The sequence below is a fragment of the Rattus norvegicus genome, chromosome 1, assembly GCF_036323735.1.
Source record: "Rattus norvegicus strain BN/NHsdMcwi chromosome 1, GRCr8, whole genome shotgun sequence".
Taxonomy (NCBI): domain Eukaryota; kingdom Metazoa; phylum Chordata; class Mammalia; order Rodentia; family Muridae; genus Rattus; species Rattus norvegicus.
In genome coordinates this window covers 110,581,844-110,596,733 of record NC_086019.1, presented here as the reverse complement: position 1 = coordinate 110,596,733, position 14,890 = coordinate 110,581,844, and the positions used below count along the sequence as shown (strand labels likewise).

At 42.0% G+C, this 14,890-nt stretch overlaps 2 protein-coding genes across 7 annotated transcripts in view; one reads left to right on the top strand and one right to left on the bottom strand.

Moving 5' to 3' along the window:
• The window catches only part of Gas2 (growth arrest-specific 2), a 133,621-nt gene extending 124,839 nt beyond the window's left edge, over positions 1-8,782 (bottom strand). For 2 of the 6 annotated variants that reach the window (XM_017589558.3, XM_063271101.1), the window contains exons 1-2: positions 7,771-8,782; positions 6,718-6,793 (exon numbers count right to left, since the gene is read on the bottom strand). The gene's annotated coding sequence lies outside the window, so the exon portion shown is untranslated. Of the gene's footprint in view, positions 1-6,717 lie in introns of all 6 variants that reach the window. The other 4 variants (XM_063271078.1, XM_039087544.2, XM_017589559.3 and 1 more) reach the window with 2 other exon arrangements.
• An 81-nt stretch (positions 8,783-8,863) lies between these two features.
• Positions 8,864-11,680, top strand: Fancf (FA complementation group F). The gene has a single exon (NM_001401015.1). The coding sequence runs from the start codon at positions 8,877-8,879 to the stop codon at positions 9,894-9,896; it is 1,020 nt and encodes a 339-aa protein (NP_001387944.1). The 5' UTR covers positions 8,864-8,876; the 3' UTR covers positions 9,897-11,680.
• Positions 11,681-14,890: the final 3,210 nt, after the last annotated feature.

Sequence of the window (14,890 nt, the reverse complement as noted above, 5' to 3'; positions counted from 1 at the left end):
CTAGACAGCTAGGATGAGACTCTTATAACCCATATCCACAGTGACACACCTACTCCAACAGAGTCACACCTTCTTAATCATGGCAATCCCTGGACCAAGCATATACAAACCATCACACCGGGGTTAACCTTGCCTTTAAAAACAAATGCATAGCAGATTCAACTCACTTGCATAAATAAGTTTATATCCAAATGTTTAACTATGATAGTAAAATCCCCCGAGGAGATGAATGAATACATTTGAAAATACCACGTGCTATCAGTTGGTCTGAACTGCACCTGGGGCTGAGAGCTCAGGACCCATAGGAGTCAGTCCAGCACTCAGGCACAATGGTGCTACAACCGCCTCCAGAATTCAACCACCTTCCAGAACTCTCAGTGGATAGTAATGAAAAGCTCACAGAAATGATATTCAGAGAAACCTTCTGACTAGGAAACACTTACAGAAAGGGTCAAACAGCCCACAGGCAGAATCTTTCCCTTGGCTTTTGTTACAGGAGAGAGATGGGAGTCTGAGGAGCAGCATTTTTAATCACCTCCAATCCTGGAGAGTCATGAATGCCAGAAGGCCAAGTGATAGATATCCCCTAAGGAGGCTTTTTCAGTTTGTTCATGTTCTTAGTAATGAGATAACCACAAACTGAATGATTAACACTCAAAAAATTTTTACTTGAAAACATGACTTAGAACAGTAGTCCTCAACCTTCCTAACACTGCAACCTTTAGTACAGTTCCTCATGTTGTGGTGACCCCAACCATGAAATATTTCATTGCTGCTTCATAGGTCTATAACCAAAACCAAATTAAAAATAGTATTTGATGTGAAGAAATTAATGGAGTTTTCTTTTGAGACTTATATTTTGTTAATAAATTATTTCATCATGAAATGCGATTTTTGCTTAGAATAATATCATTGATTATAGTCTTTAGTATTACTCAGATTAAAATCTCCAATAGTTCCAATTATTTACCATTATATAGTAAAATTGCCTTTACTAGTATTGTTATTATTTACTCCTGTTTTCTAGACTGCATTTCCCTTAGTAATGTTTTGTTCTGATTTCAAAGCATTTTCTATTGGTCAGAAATAAAGATGGAGGAGGAGAATCTGCAGGTGGATGGCGGTACAGCCAGCATCCTGATCTGCAAGCTGCTCACAAGGGAAGGTCTTCGGCTGTCAGATCAGCAACAATAAAGCATTAGTGCTGGGACTAGAGAGATGTCTCAGTGATTAAAACCACTGTGCTCTTGAAGAGGACTCGGGTTCAGCTCCTAAAATCCATGTGGTACTTCACAGCTGTCTGTAATTCTAATTCTAGGAGATCAAGCACCCTCTTCTGGCTTCCATGGGCTCAAGGCATGGACATGGTGAACAGATGTACACGCAGGCAAGACATTCACACACATACAACCTGAAAATTATATTTTCATAATCACAATAACAAAATTGTACCAACTAAGCAAGGGATGGAGATGATTGTATTCTGTCATAAAAAGCAGAAGGGACATGTGCAGATTTGTTAGATATTGACATGGGGACTTCAAAAATGCCACCACATTCATTATGCTCCTCAAAAGAGTAAAATGAAGGAGAAACTAAGCCATATAATCATTCTGCCTCAAACACTTTTCTCTCCCTTCTCATGGACCATCTCCTTTAAATGTGACTGGATATTTCTACAGCATCCCTTAGAATTATTTTCCCTTTTTATTTTAAACATTTATTTCACTTTTTTAAGGGCATCCCTCATACTTATATGTTGATAATTGACAAAGAAACAAGGCTATAAAAATGTTACCCTCCTGTAAAAGGTTATCTGTAATATCACAAATTTCATTTTAATCACTTGTTGCTGGTCTCAGCCAGTTTATTTTGAAATACCAGGAATCTCCTGTGAGAACATTCCTTGACATTAATGCTATTAGCAGAGCAGCCCAATCTCATAACCCAGATTAGGTCTGGAAGTAATTAAATACAGCAGCTTTCATGGCAATTTCTCACTATATTTGCTACTTTGTAAGAGACTAATTAGAAAAATGAGTTTCATCTATCATTGTGAAAGGGGAATTAAAGTGAGTTTATATATGTATGCACTTTTCAATTTATATGTGCTTAGTGCATGTACACACACACACACACACACACACACACACACACACACACACAAATCTCTTAGGACATTTTGCATTATATGTCTGGAACTTTCAGCCATCCAGAAAAAAATAAGGCTGAGAAATAATGAAAAAAATGTGCCTAAAGAATCCACATAAAAGTTTTGGGAGACTTGAAAATGGGAACAGCAGACACTTAAAAGTTATTGAACCAGAAACCAAACTCCTTCCTGGCAGGTGCTCATACATCCACATACAAAAGCCACTGGACAAAAGAAGGCACACAAACAGTATCACATATCTACATGAAATCCATCTTCTAATTCAAAATAAAACTGCTCATTTCCTTTCTTATTTAAGGCGGAAAACAAAAGAAAGGGAAAGGGAAAGGAAAGAAGGAAGGAAAGAAAGAGAAAGAAAAGACAGGCAGACAAGTCATTAATTATTAAAAAAAAAAGTTAAAACTGCAGAACGTATTCTAAAATATTCACCATCATGGAATACCTTGCTCTCTTCTAGTTAATTACATTATGAGATGGTTTCACATCGCCTGTTATATAGTGGCTGTGATGATGACTTCTGTCACAGACTGGCAGCACATACGCCAATGTTAGGTATTTCACAATACACTCATTAAAGTGCTCATCTGTCCAGATGAGAGGGGAGGGAAAATGTTACGACTCATGAACGCACAGGACTTATAAAAATGACTGAGAATTTGGGGAACTGTGTCTGCTGAGGTCTTGTCAGGAAATAAGGACAGACTCGGGAAAGATTTTGAAGATAAGCAAACAGAAGAACATTTATAAAATTCTGGGCAAGGCAAAAGCTGTCAGTAAGTATGACACCACAGCAGGAAGTCCAGAGGACAGCAAGGAGGAACCTCTGAAGAACAGGTCCAGGAAGATGCCTCAGCCTCGGCGGACAGAGCCTGCCCTTGGTCCTCCTGCTTGTTTGCTAAGACCTCATACTGGTTAGTTCACTGAAAATCAGGGTTTAAGGGCAAGGGGCTAACATGATGATGGGCTATCCTCTGCTCAGGACAGAGGGGGAGGAAAGAAGAAAATACATCAGTGAAAAGGAAGGAAAGAGGATACTTTCCGCCCTTTCTATTTACAAAAGCCTAGGTTGGATCATGGGAAGTGCAATGCACTTTCCACTATCATGTAGGGTGGCTTCTAGCTGGTGTGAGAGCAGTTTCCAGCCTTTCCACATCCAGGCAAAAATACTCAAGTAGAGAATATTTGCAAGGCATATCTAAAACACTAGGTTTAAAGGGGAAAAGAAAAGTCTTTGGAATGTGATCACATAAATAAAGATGCCTGGAAGTGGTTTCAACACAATAGGTTCATTAGAACATTATCATATGTCTATCATTTTTACTTTCTTCATATTCACTATCCATTATCCCTCACATCCACCTCTCACCGGTCCCCTTACTGCCCACATCATTTACTCTCCTGTTGCTGTAATAAAATACCATGACCAACACAACTTAAGGAAGTGTTTATCCTGGCATGTGCTTTCGGAGGGACAGAGTCCATCCCAGCAAGGCAGCAGAACCAAGAAACTGGCTGACCACATTTTTACTAGCACAGGGAAAGGAGAGGGAAAGAACAGGAAGTTGAACACAGTTTACAAACCCTCAAAGCTCTCCCTAACTCTGATGTAATTCTTCAAGCAAGGCTCCACCCACTAAAGGTTCCATCTACTCCTCAAACAACACCATCTACTGGGAGCAAGTGTTAAATAAACAAGACTATGGAGACAGTTGTCATGAAACCATAACACTGCAATCCTAAATAAATTATGGCCCTTCTCTCTTCAGGTTATATAGAACATATATTTATGCATTCCTTTAGTTAGACCCCTTCATAGTAGAAAAAACAATATGCATTGTTCTGAGTTTGGATTATTAAGTATAACATGATGCTCTCAAGTTCTATCTACTTTCCTGAAAATGACATAATTTAGATCATAAACATCTTCACTGATTCCATATCAAATATGGATAAGAAGATAGAATTAAGGCTTTAAATATTAATTTATATGAAAATTTCCAATACTTAAAGCTGTATATTTAAAAGTTTGCTTGTTTCATATAAATGCACATTGTGTGTGTGTGTGTGTGTGTGTGTGTGTGTGTGTGTGTGTGCATGCGCGTGTGCGCATTGTTTGGTACATGAATACAGGTGCAGAGACCAATGTGTAAGTATGTAGAAGTCAGAGGAAGTTGTTAGGTATCTTCCTCAAACTCCCTGTTACTGCCTTGAGGCAGGATTTCTTGCTAAATTAAAAGATCACAGTTTTTGCTAGGCTGGCTGGTCAGTAAGCCCCTGAGGTCACCTGCTCCCACCACCCCAGTGTGTGCACTGGAGGCACACAGAGCCATGTACAGTTTATTACGTGCTAAGAAGTTAACCTCATGTCCTCATGCTGGCACCAGGAGTGTTATTCACTGAGCCAACTCCCCAGACCCTACAAGTGCATTTTTAAAATATTGACTCTTATGTTTGAGAGGATAAGTGTAAAATCAGTCTCTCTCCTGATGATGACTTTTTAAAAGGGTTCACAGATGTGGGCCAGGAATAGCTCTTCAGGAATGTGAGATCTAGCCCAAGATAAAGTAATTAGCCTCTGAACGGGCACCATTCTGATCTCTCCACCACTGAAATTCTAGTCAATCAATCTCTGAAGACACATTTTCTGTTCAGAAGATTTTGTTCTACAGTTCTACCACGGTTTTGTGCATATTTTTGGAACCTATTAACTAACAGAGCACCAATCCAAAAGTTCAGGTAGTACCTTGAGCCTATAGGAAAGTCCCTCATTTCATTCTACCTGCGTCTCTGATGTATCCACCCATCCCTTGTAAACTCCCCCTATGACTTCCTTTGTCCTGTAAAACTATAAAAACTTAAGGAAACTGCTTCCATGTTGGAACACGGAATATGGGGTAACTGAAATCTGTTTTCCAAGGCCATGGTCACTGAAAAAATGCTTCCGGGACATAAACAATCTCTTACCCCCACCCCAAACATAAAGAATGTGCTTCATATTTTCGAGAATCAGCATTAACCTGAAATGATAGCACTGGCAGTATTGTTTTTCTAATAGCACTCAGAACTGATAAGGAATGTGATTCTACTTAAACCAGAGTCCCTTTCTGGTCCCTTTAAAAGCACTGTGAGGTTAAATGCTACTGTGAAATCGAAGCCAAGTTTTCTTAGAATATATTTCACATTGTTGGTGGAGTGTTGTCATGATGGGGAAGGCCTGGTGGCAGTAGCCTCAGGCAGCTGGTCACACTGTCAGCAATCTACAGCAACTACAGGGCCAGTAAGAACTTGGGGCAGGCTAAGAAACATGGCCTGCCCAGTAACTTCCTCCAGTAAGACTCAGCCACCTTCTGCCACAACACCCTCCACTGGTGACAAAATTTATAACCTCATGAGCATGTGGGGGACAGTTCACATGCCAACCAAGGCGGCCACTAAGTGACTGACAGTGATGAGGGTGAGCACACTGAGCAGAAGGGCAAAGGAGAATGATGTAGGGATTTTATCATACTCTGGAAAATGGCTCTAATTGAAAACGTACTACCTATTTCCAGAATTTTCTGCTGAATATTTTCAGACTGTGGTTGGCTTTGGGTAGCTAGAACTGTGCAAAGAAAAAAAAAAAAGGCTGTGGGTAAGGCAGGATGAGTGGGGCAACACTAGTAACTATAGTAACTACTGAGTGGCAGAAGTAGACAGCAGATCAAGCTGCATTCATTGGTCTCTCGGCTGTGCAGTTTGTTGATGTCCTGCTTATTGCACATCTTAAAACAAGCTTCTAAATTACCCAATAGGAAATTGTATCAACTCAAAATTTCGAATCAAAAGATTCTGTCGAACAGTATTTGATGGGCAACCTAGGGAAGAGCAAACATAGAGGAGCCAGCTGCATCTTCCTCTGATTCAGTCTCCTCTATTACTGCTCACGGCAATGCTGGTGATTGCTGCTCAGTGTCTGGAGAGAGTACTATTGGGAGCAGACCATGCCAAGGCCTATCTACTACAGAAGTACATAGTAACAAACCCAAACCAGTCAAAGCTTATGAGCTGCATGTTATAAGGCAGGGCTTCTTTAGCTGTATACATTTAAATTAAATAAATTTTAAAAACACAAGATAGACATATGCAATTAGAAATATACGAGGTACCAGGTACCACTACTGTAAGCAGATTCTAATTAAGTCCTGTTCCATTTTTCTTCCTGAAAAAGAAACTCTTTCGTACGCATGCCTGGTGTCCAGCTTAGACTCATTACTGACTTTAGAACAAGAATTGTTTTCCCTGAATCCCGTAAGACTAATGACTGTAGTTAATTCCTCTGGCTACTTCTGAACTTATTTTATTTAGTAGGGAATGCTACATAGAGAGGCTTAAAGCTGGATTCTTAGACTAATTAGTAAATTAAGACAGGGTTACATTAATGTGATCTGTCACCATCTTCTAGCCCTGTATGTGGAGCTAAGTTAGTACTGATATCCGAAATTTCTGGTGGTATGATAAAAACATCATGACCAAAGCAACTTATAGCAAGGCTTATTTAAGCTTACGGTTCCAGGGTCCCAGTGGGGCAAGAGTCCATCGTAGCGGGTGACAAGCACAGCAACAGAGGCTTGACATGCTCACCTGAAGACGTGAAGCAAAGAAAGATGAAATCGGAAGTAGATGATGCTTTAAGCCCTCAAAGCGTAACCTAATTACATATGTCCTCCAGCAAGGCCACACCTCTTACACCTTCTTAAACAGTATTACTAACAAGGGACCAAATATCCAAATACCAAGGCCTATGGAGGATATCTCTTACTGAAAACACCACAGAATGCATACTGAAAGTCAACAGCAAAAATCTACACCAGTATGTTACATATATGGCCTCCATCTTCTCCAGAGCCCTGAGGTAGGCTCTTGTGAAAGTGTCTTATTTTAGTTGTTCATGTTGCTCATGCCAGCATTTGAATGAAATGCTATTTTAATAAAAGTTTCCTAATACTGGGCTTCCATTTTCTGTTCTAATTTACTACATACTGGGAATTGGAAGCTTGTGCCCAGCAGGTGGAAGATTGTTCCTGGCCTTCTCAGCAAACAGCAGACACATCTTCCACTGACATTTTAATTTGTGTGACTCCTCTCACTTGATTTTCCAATATCCCCTAGTGGTGCAAATACTCTTGTGACCTAAATCAAAGATCATCCCCAAACCCTTCCAGTACCTCTTATCCATTTCCAACTGGTCTTTAAAACCTCATACCTATCACTTTAAAAATACACAAAATTTGATTTGCAAAAATTAGCCTGTGCACTGCCGAGCTTGCTCTTCCCAGGCCTTGCTTGGTGGACAAGGAAGATAATGTGCCGCAGTCCGGCTTGGTCCTCCTGGCGGGACACAAAATTTGGGTTTGGAATCCTCCTAAGGTCTGCCTCAAGTGCATAGGTTTCTTGACATTAAAGTATGTATCATCTGTCAGCCTCTAGATGAAGTTTTCCTGAATTAAATGGAAAACTACTTTCCAAATCCAAAGTGCTGTCTTCCAATGGGAAACTGTCACCGGCATGCTTTAGCTACTTAATAACAAACGGTAACTGTGGAACAAATAATTACTCACTGTGGTGCTGAGATTTAACATAATAATGGTTTTGAAAAGGTGAATGCGGGTGAAGTCTTTGCATGGTCCCAGCCACTTGGAAATGAAGCTGTTTTGGATTTCTTTCTCATCCTGTATTAGATCTGGTGTTCATGATCGTGGCTTAAGACTTATTAAAGGCTCCCATGGCCTTGAGGGGTTTTCAGAGTTGGGTCCTTTGGACATTCGACTGAGAGGAGACTTTTCCTAACACCTAAGATCTAGTGACTCTTATTTTTGTCTACCACATTATGAGGTTAAGTTCAAAGTATCTCTTAAATGGAATGTTAAGAGTTTCCTGTAGGACAGGGTAGCATTTAACGACTTATCTGTACTTCACTCGCTGTCACACCACATGACAGTAGGTTTCCTGACAGCCATAATCAGAAACGTTAAAACCTAGCATATAGTTGGATTAAAATCACAAGGCCAAACATTATAGCCAGGGCTAACAGTTAAAAACTAAAGAAAACTGGTTTAACTATATGTTCTGACAAGAATGCCCAGAATTTTTCAGAGTCTGGCATAAATAAGTAGATAAATTAGAGCTTAAACTTTCATTTACTGCTTGGTCAGGAAGCCTCAGGATAGTAGTACTAGGTTAGACAGGAGGACTGCAAATTAAAGACTGCGAGCACAATTGAGTGGTAGGTTTCCTTGGAATCAATAAATACATAAGGAAAAGGGAAGAATGTTACATCACTGCGTGTGAGAGTCCTGATTCCACAATACCAGAAAAACAGGCCATTTAAGAGCTTTGAGGTTGCAAGCAGATCACGTCAGCACTGCTAATAACGATGAACATCGGTCCCCTTTCGGGGAAGCGCCAAAGTGTCTACCATGGGCATTTTTAAAGCAAAAGGGCAAATAAAATCCTGGCGCGCAAACACGCACTCTGGCGATCTCTCCCAGACCCAGAGTTAAAGCTGGAGGCTTTCCCCTAGTTCATTTCCAGCGCCAATTTGCCCCGGAAAACATGTTGCGAGACTGACACGACCGTCGTCCAATGGCACAGCACGCAGAGGCGGGACCTCACGCTCACGTCCAATCGGCTCGCGCCGCGGAAGGTCAGGGCGGAAGTGGCCGCCATGGAGCCGCTTGTGCAGTATACAGAGCGCTTCTCAGAGCTGCTGGCCGTGTCGTGCGGGACGCTGGTGAGCACGTGGGACGCCGCGACCGTGCGCAGGGCACTGCAGTGGGCGCGCTATTTGTTCCACGTGTACCGACGCTTTGCGAGCCGCGGCCGCGTGCGGGAGGCGCTAGAGAGGCGGCTCCACGTGCGGAGAGGGCCTCTCGGCCTGCGTAGCTTTGCGGCGCTGGAGTCTGGGGACGTGCGGCTCGCCCTACGCCTGCTGCGTAACCGCGCGCTCGCGCCCGCCGCCGCCCGCGCGTTGCCAGGCTTGCTCTTCCCAGGCCCTGCCGCAGACAACGTAGACGACGTGCCGCAGTCCCGCTTGGTCCTCCTGGCACGCCGCGGAAGCGCGCTGCACCTGCTGTTCCGCCTCGGCGGGGACGCGCCTAAGGGCGCGCTGCTGCGCACGCACGCGGAGCTGCTGTACGCGCGCCTTCAGGAGCTGGGCGGTGCGGACTCTACGGCCGCGCGCAAACTCCTGGATACGCTGTGGGAGCACGGGCCGCGGGAGCACGTGCTCAGCGTGATGGCGGAAGCTCTGTTGCGCGAGGCGGACCCGGAGCCAGCCCAGGCCGCAGACTCTGCGGGAGCGGATGAAACACAAAAACTACTGCACTGGCTTCTAGAAAGTACCGAGGTACTGGCCGCTTTTTGCCGCCATCTGCCAGCTAAGCGCCTGGCCTCTGTGGCGGGCTGCCACCACGCACTGTCTCGTGCCTACCTGGACCTGCTCACAGCGTGGGCCACGCGGCTGCATTATGATCTGCAGAAGGGCGCCTGGGTTCCCACACAGCTGGAGGACATGCCCTGGGAAGAGCTGTGTCTAAGGCTGCAGAGCTTGTGCCAGGCCCAGCCATTTCTGCAGGAAGAGGTGCTGGTGACCCTGCGTTCCTGCAAAGCCTTGGATGGCGATTTTGAGGTTCCTGGCATGAGCATCTGGACAGACCTCCTGCTGGCCCTGCCTGGTGGTGCTTGAGTGTCATGCTAGAGGAGGTTCTCAGGTCCCAGGCTGGGCATCTGGACAGACCCTATCCCATGGAGGGAACAAGCATACTTCTCACAAAGCCTCTATGCACAGCACCCTGCTACTACTTGACAGTTTAGAAACTGACAGTGTTTTCGCCTACTCCCTATATATACATGTTCCCAAAACCTAATTGCTTTGGTGCCAATTTTAAATGGTTCGTAATACAAATATATACATTTATATATACATGTATATGTACACTATATATATAAAACATATATATATTATATGTAATATATATATAGTTATTTCCGTCCTTGTGGTGGTTCCAGGACTCTGCCTATTTTAGACAGAGCTCACCACTGAGCTATATTCCCTAGCCTTGTAAGTATTATTAAAGCCATTGAATTTTCAGCTTGTTTTATATAAAGCCAATTTGTAAGAATACTAAAAGTAGACACACGCACTTTAAAAAGAGAAGACTGCTTCAAATTTTCCAAGAAGGACACTTTTTATCTGTATGATTTACTCGTTTCCTGACACTGTTCAGTAGTACAAAGTTTTGTTTAACCAGCAGCATGTGTTAGCATCAAATGCTAACTTCAGAGCAGACTAGGCTGAAGTTAAAACACTAGGCTTGGTTTCCTTAACCTGTTTGCCAACCTTAATGCCCATTAAAGTTACATTGTTCAGAAAGTTTTGTTTGTACAGTTCACTACTGTGAAAGTCAAAATAACAGTAAATTAGTTTAAAGCATGTCTTGAGTACACACTTAAGTGTTTAGAGCACAATAAATACAAATATATCCCGTTGGGTGTCTGGGTTGGATGATAAGAGTTAAGAGAATAGAGGCCACTACTGCCATTTATCAAGGTAATAGCCCTAACCTGATGTCATTACTATGGTGTTTAAACTTCTGATTCTGTTTTTCCTCCTGATTGCTGGATGGAGATGATTCGGAGTGTTTGTTTTCTGACTAACAACCCAACTTTGCTGGGCAGTGGTGGTACAGGCCTTTAATCCCAGCATTAGGGAGGCAGAGGCAGGCAGATCTAGTTCAAGACTAGCCTAGTCTACAGAACAAGTTCCAGGACAGCCAGAGCTACACAAAGAGAAAAGCTGTCTGGGAAAAAACAGACAAAGCAACTGAGTCTGGTTGAGGGTTTAAACTTAATGATAAATAGTTTTGATAGTAAATAACTGGCTAAGTAAATTTCCAGGGATCAACACACTTTCTCCACAGTAAATGCCAGTAACTCAGAAAATTAATTCCTAATTCTAGAAATGGAAATAAAGCAAAAGGATATATGATGCAGAATTCTAATTCTGCTTTAGGGCACAGGTATAAACAAACAGTACAATTATCTGAAGAGAGCAATATCATTTTTTTTTCTTCCTGTGATCAGATTCCTCTCTCTAGCACTTTTTCATCTGCGGTGTTCTGACTTGGATTCCTTAGTGCTGTTATACACAGGAGTGACAACTGAGCCATGCTGCCATTCTGTTTTGTTGTTTGAGGGTCTCGCTCTAGCCCAGGTTGCTCTGGAACTCACTGTCTGCCCATGCTAGCCTCAGACTTAGTGGATCCTCCTTCCTCGGATTCCTAAATGGTGAGATTACAGGTGTTAGGTGGCACATACAGCCGTGGTTTTGTTTCGGTGGTTTTGAAGTTTTAATCCTGATGCCTCTCACTCACTCTCTGCTGTTTGACTTCTGTTTGCTAGAAGAGAAACCAAAGTTTCATACAATAAAGAACATCTGAATTTTCTTACAGTTTTATCAGTCCCATTTCAGATGGTTTTGTGAGTTCTGTGATTGTCCATTTACTTCGTAGATTTTGTCTATTTGTTTTGTTTTGAGGATTCTTTTGGGAAGCATCTCATGGTGAGGAACATTTTAATGTCCATCTCCAAATGCCTGCCTGGTTCACGTGTGAAGGTGGTTTTGCCGTGCACATGATTTTCGGCTATCATTTGGGGTGTCAGTTCACTTGTCTCCTATTCCTATTTTAAAGTGACTGGTCCTTTGTTCAACATTTGCATCTCCATTTCTACCATACTCCTGATGTTCCTAATCTCTCCTGTGACTGGGCCTGTACTGGAAGGTTTATGCTACTCACACCCTAAAGCTCTTTCCTGGCTGACTCCCTTTCAGTCTGTGCTGCTGTGGAAACAGTTGCTCTCATATGTCCCATTTCCCAGTACTAAGATTCTGCCCCACGTTTTACCTACAATGACTAGCCAGCCTTGGGAATAAACTTTCCAAATCCCTCAGCAGTTAAGTATGCCTGTGACACTGCTTTGGCACACCTTGTGAATACATAGAAGTAGGACCTCTCAGGATTTTCCTTTTAATAGGCTGAAGTCAGTGTGCTGTAGTAAGTTTCCTGGGCCCATGACTGGAAAGGTTGAGGATCCCTTCCTAGACTCTGTGAGGGAAGACATGCTTTTCTTTCTATATGCCTTGCTTTTTAGTGAAAGGATTATCTTTGGAAGTAGGTATATATGTAAATCATCAGTGCCTGTGGTACTAAGTTGTATTGGCAAGGCTTGGTAATTTAAGGCCTTGATTTATAAATTGAATATCACTTATCCAAATTTTTATTTGACCTCCTTCCTCTCAAATCTGCCCAGCATGTATACATACATATATATGTGACATATCTTATATGCTTTTTTATGACTCCAGGATTAATTTCTATCATTTTTATTTTAGATTTACTTTATCTTTAAACATGCATATATGTGTCTGTATGAGGATCTTTGCACGTGAGTATGGATGCCTTTGGAGGTCAAAAGGGAATGTCTTATCACCTAGAACTAGAGTTACATTAGCTGTGAACTGTCCTATGTGGGCCCTCTGCAAGCCTTGCCATTCATTGGTTTTCTAGAGTCTGCATTGCATTTTCAAAGTCCGAAGTCCCTTAAGAGGAGAGCAAACCCCAGTGTATTGATAGGACTTTGTCTCTTTCTGTGTTTTGCAGTTTTTCTCTTTGACGTTTGCTTTCTTTTTGCTTTGACTTGATTTCCTTGGGTTATAATCTTAGTTGTCTGATTGATTTGATCTGTAATCCACTAAGCAACAGGTCTCTGGATAGGTCTGTGAAGTTATTCTCTGGGAAGATTAACTCAAGGAAAAGACACCCCCCACAACACCCCCACACACAGTATCCTTCCAACTGTCTGGATATATGGAGGTCAGCAAGAAAAGCAATTGTTTTTTGCTGCCTGCCTTGACTCTTGCTCATGAGTACATATAGTCTGTGTAAGTGACTCTTGGGACAATATGCTCAGTGGGGAAGAAGACCACTTCTGATGATTTGTTTCTCCTGAAGCAGCTAGGACCCCAGACTGCAACTGACACTCTTAAGTAGCCAGTCGCTGTGCTGGCATGAATGGAAATAGAGCATCATCACCAGGGCATCTGTCTAAGACGTGTAAACCACTCTAACAGTGATTTTAAGTAGAATTGATCTGAACAAGAATCAAGTCCCAATACGCAGTGGCTTTCTCAGATTTCAGCCCAGAAGCCTTGAAAGCTTCCCAGAGTTACATCACGCCTCCGAGTTGAAACAGTGTTCATCCCTGTCATGATTATGTCTAGGGATAGCCTGGGCTACATAGTGAGTTCAAGCCAGTCAGAAATGGATTTCAAGCCAGTCTGAGCTACATAGAAATCCAGGATAGGATTAATTCTCAAGTGTTCTATTTCTTGCTGTCACATTTTCTATGCTGATGCTGTATGCCAGAGTTCAAAATCTCAGGGAGCAGAGATGGGATTGAAGGTTTCCAGAGGGGACACCGACACCGGGGCAAGGGGATAACATTTGAAATGTAAATAAAGAAATACACAATAAAAGAAAAGGGCTGGAGAGATGGCCAGAGGTTAAGAGCACTGACTGTTCTTCCAAAGGTCCTGAGTTCAGTTCCCAGCAACCACATGGTGGCTCACGACCATCTGTAATGGGATCTTGATGCCCTCTTCTAGTGTGTCTGAAGAGAGCAACGGTGTACTTATATATATAAATAAATAAATAAATAAATAAATAAATAAATAAATAAATAAATAAATAAATAAATCTAAAGAAAAAGATTTATTTAAGAAAAAGAAAAAAAGCAAAAGTAGAAACAGGTTATAAACAGAATAACCAGTCTCCTAAAAATTGTGGCTACGAGATATTCATTATTGACACAACCTAATTGTTGTAAACACTCTAGGAAGCAAACATTGATTTTTCTCTGGAATTAATTGGAAATGATCAATTACTCTATCAGAATAGTGGCATCACCTCATTTATCAGATGCTTGTTGTTCTGGTAGGCTAAGGATGCCCTTTTGACTTGGGAATATCGTGGCCCTGAGGGAAAGAGCTTAAATCATTACAGTGATGGCTGTCTGCAGCTGTCTCTGGAACGGAGTGCCATTGTTCTTAGTACTGAGGTTGCGGTTTGACTTAAAAGGAACTGACCATGTCTAAAGTCTTATTGTGGTTCTTTCCTTTTACACAGGGAGTGACGTGACCCTGAGATAAGTTCACGCACAATAGCTGTCAGGTCCAAAGGAAATCCCAGTTCTCCAAACTCCAGAAGTCCATCCAAATATACAAAAATGACTTATTTTTAACAGGTGGGAACTGGTTTTTACCAGTTCATTAGAAATAGTGGCTTTTCACTAACCACCAAAAATCTTCCTGTACTCCAGGTTTGATATCATTTCTAAACATATGGGCTGCCTTTTGGAATTTAGTGAATTGGGGTTTTCTGCGGATCTCACTGTGACTATAGGGATATAGGTAGAGTGTGGAAACTGAGTTTACATTTTATATTTATGTAGAATTTATGTAATACATATGTAAAGCATGTATATACACACAAACACACACTATAGGTATGATACATGGCCCTGACAAAATCTGAATACCATCTATGGTAACCTGGATCCTAGGATTTATTTTGAAATTGACTCCTACAATTGATATTAAAAGGGAATGTTCCAAAGGCAAAT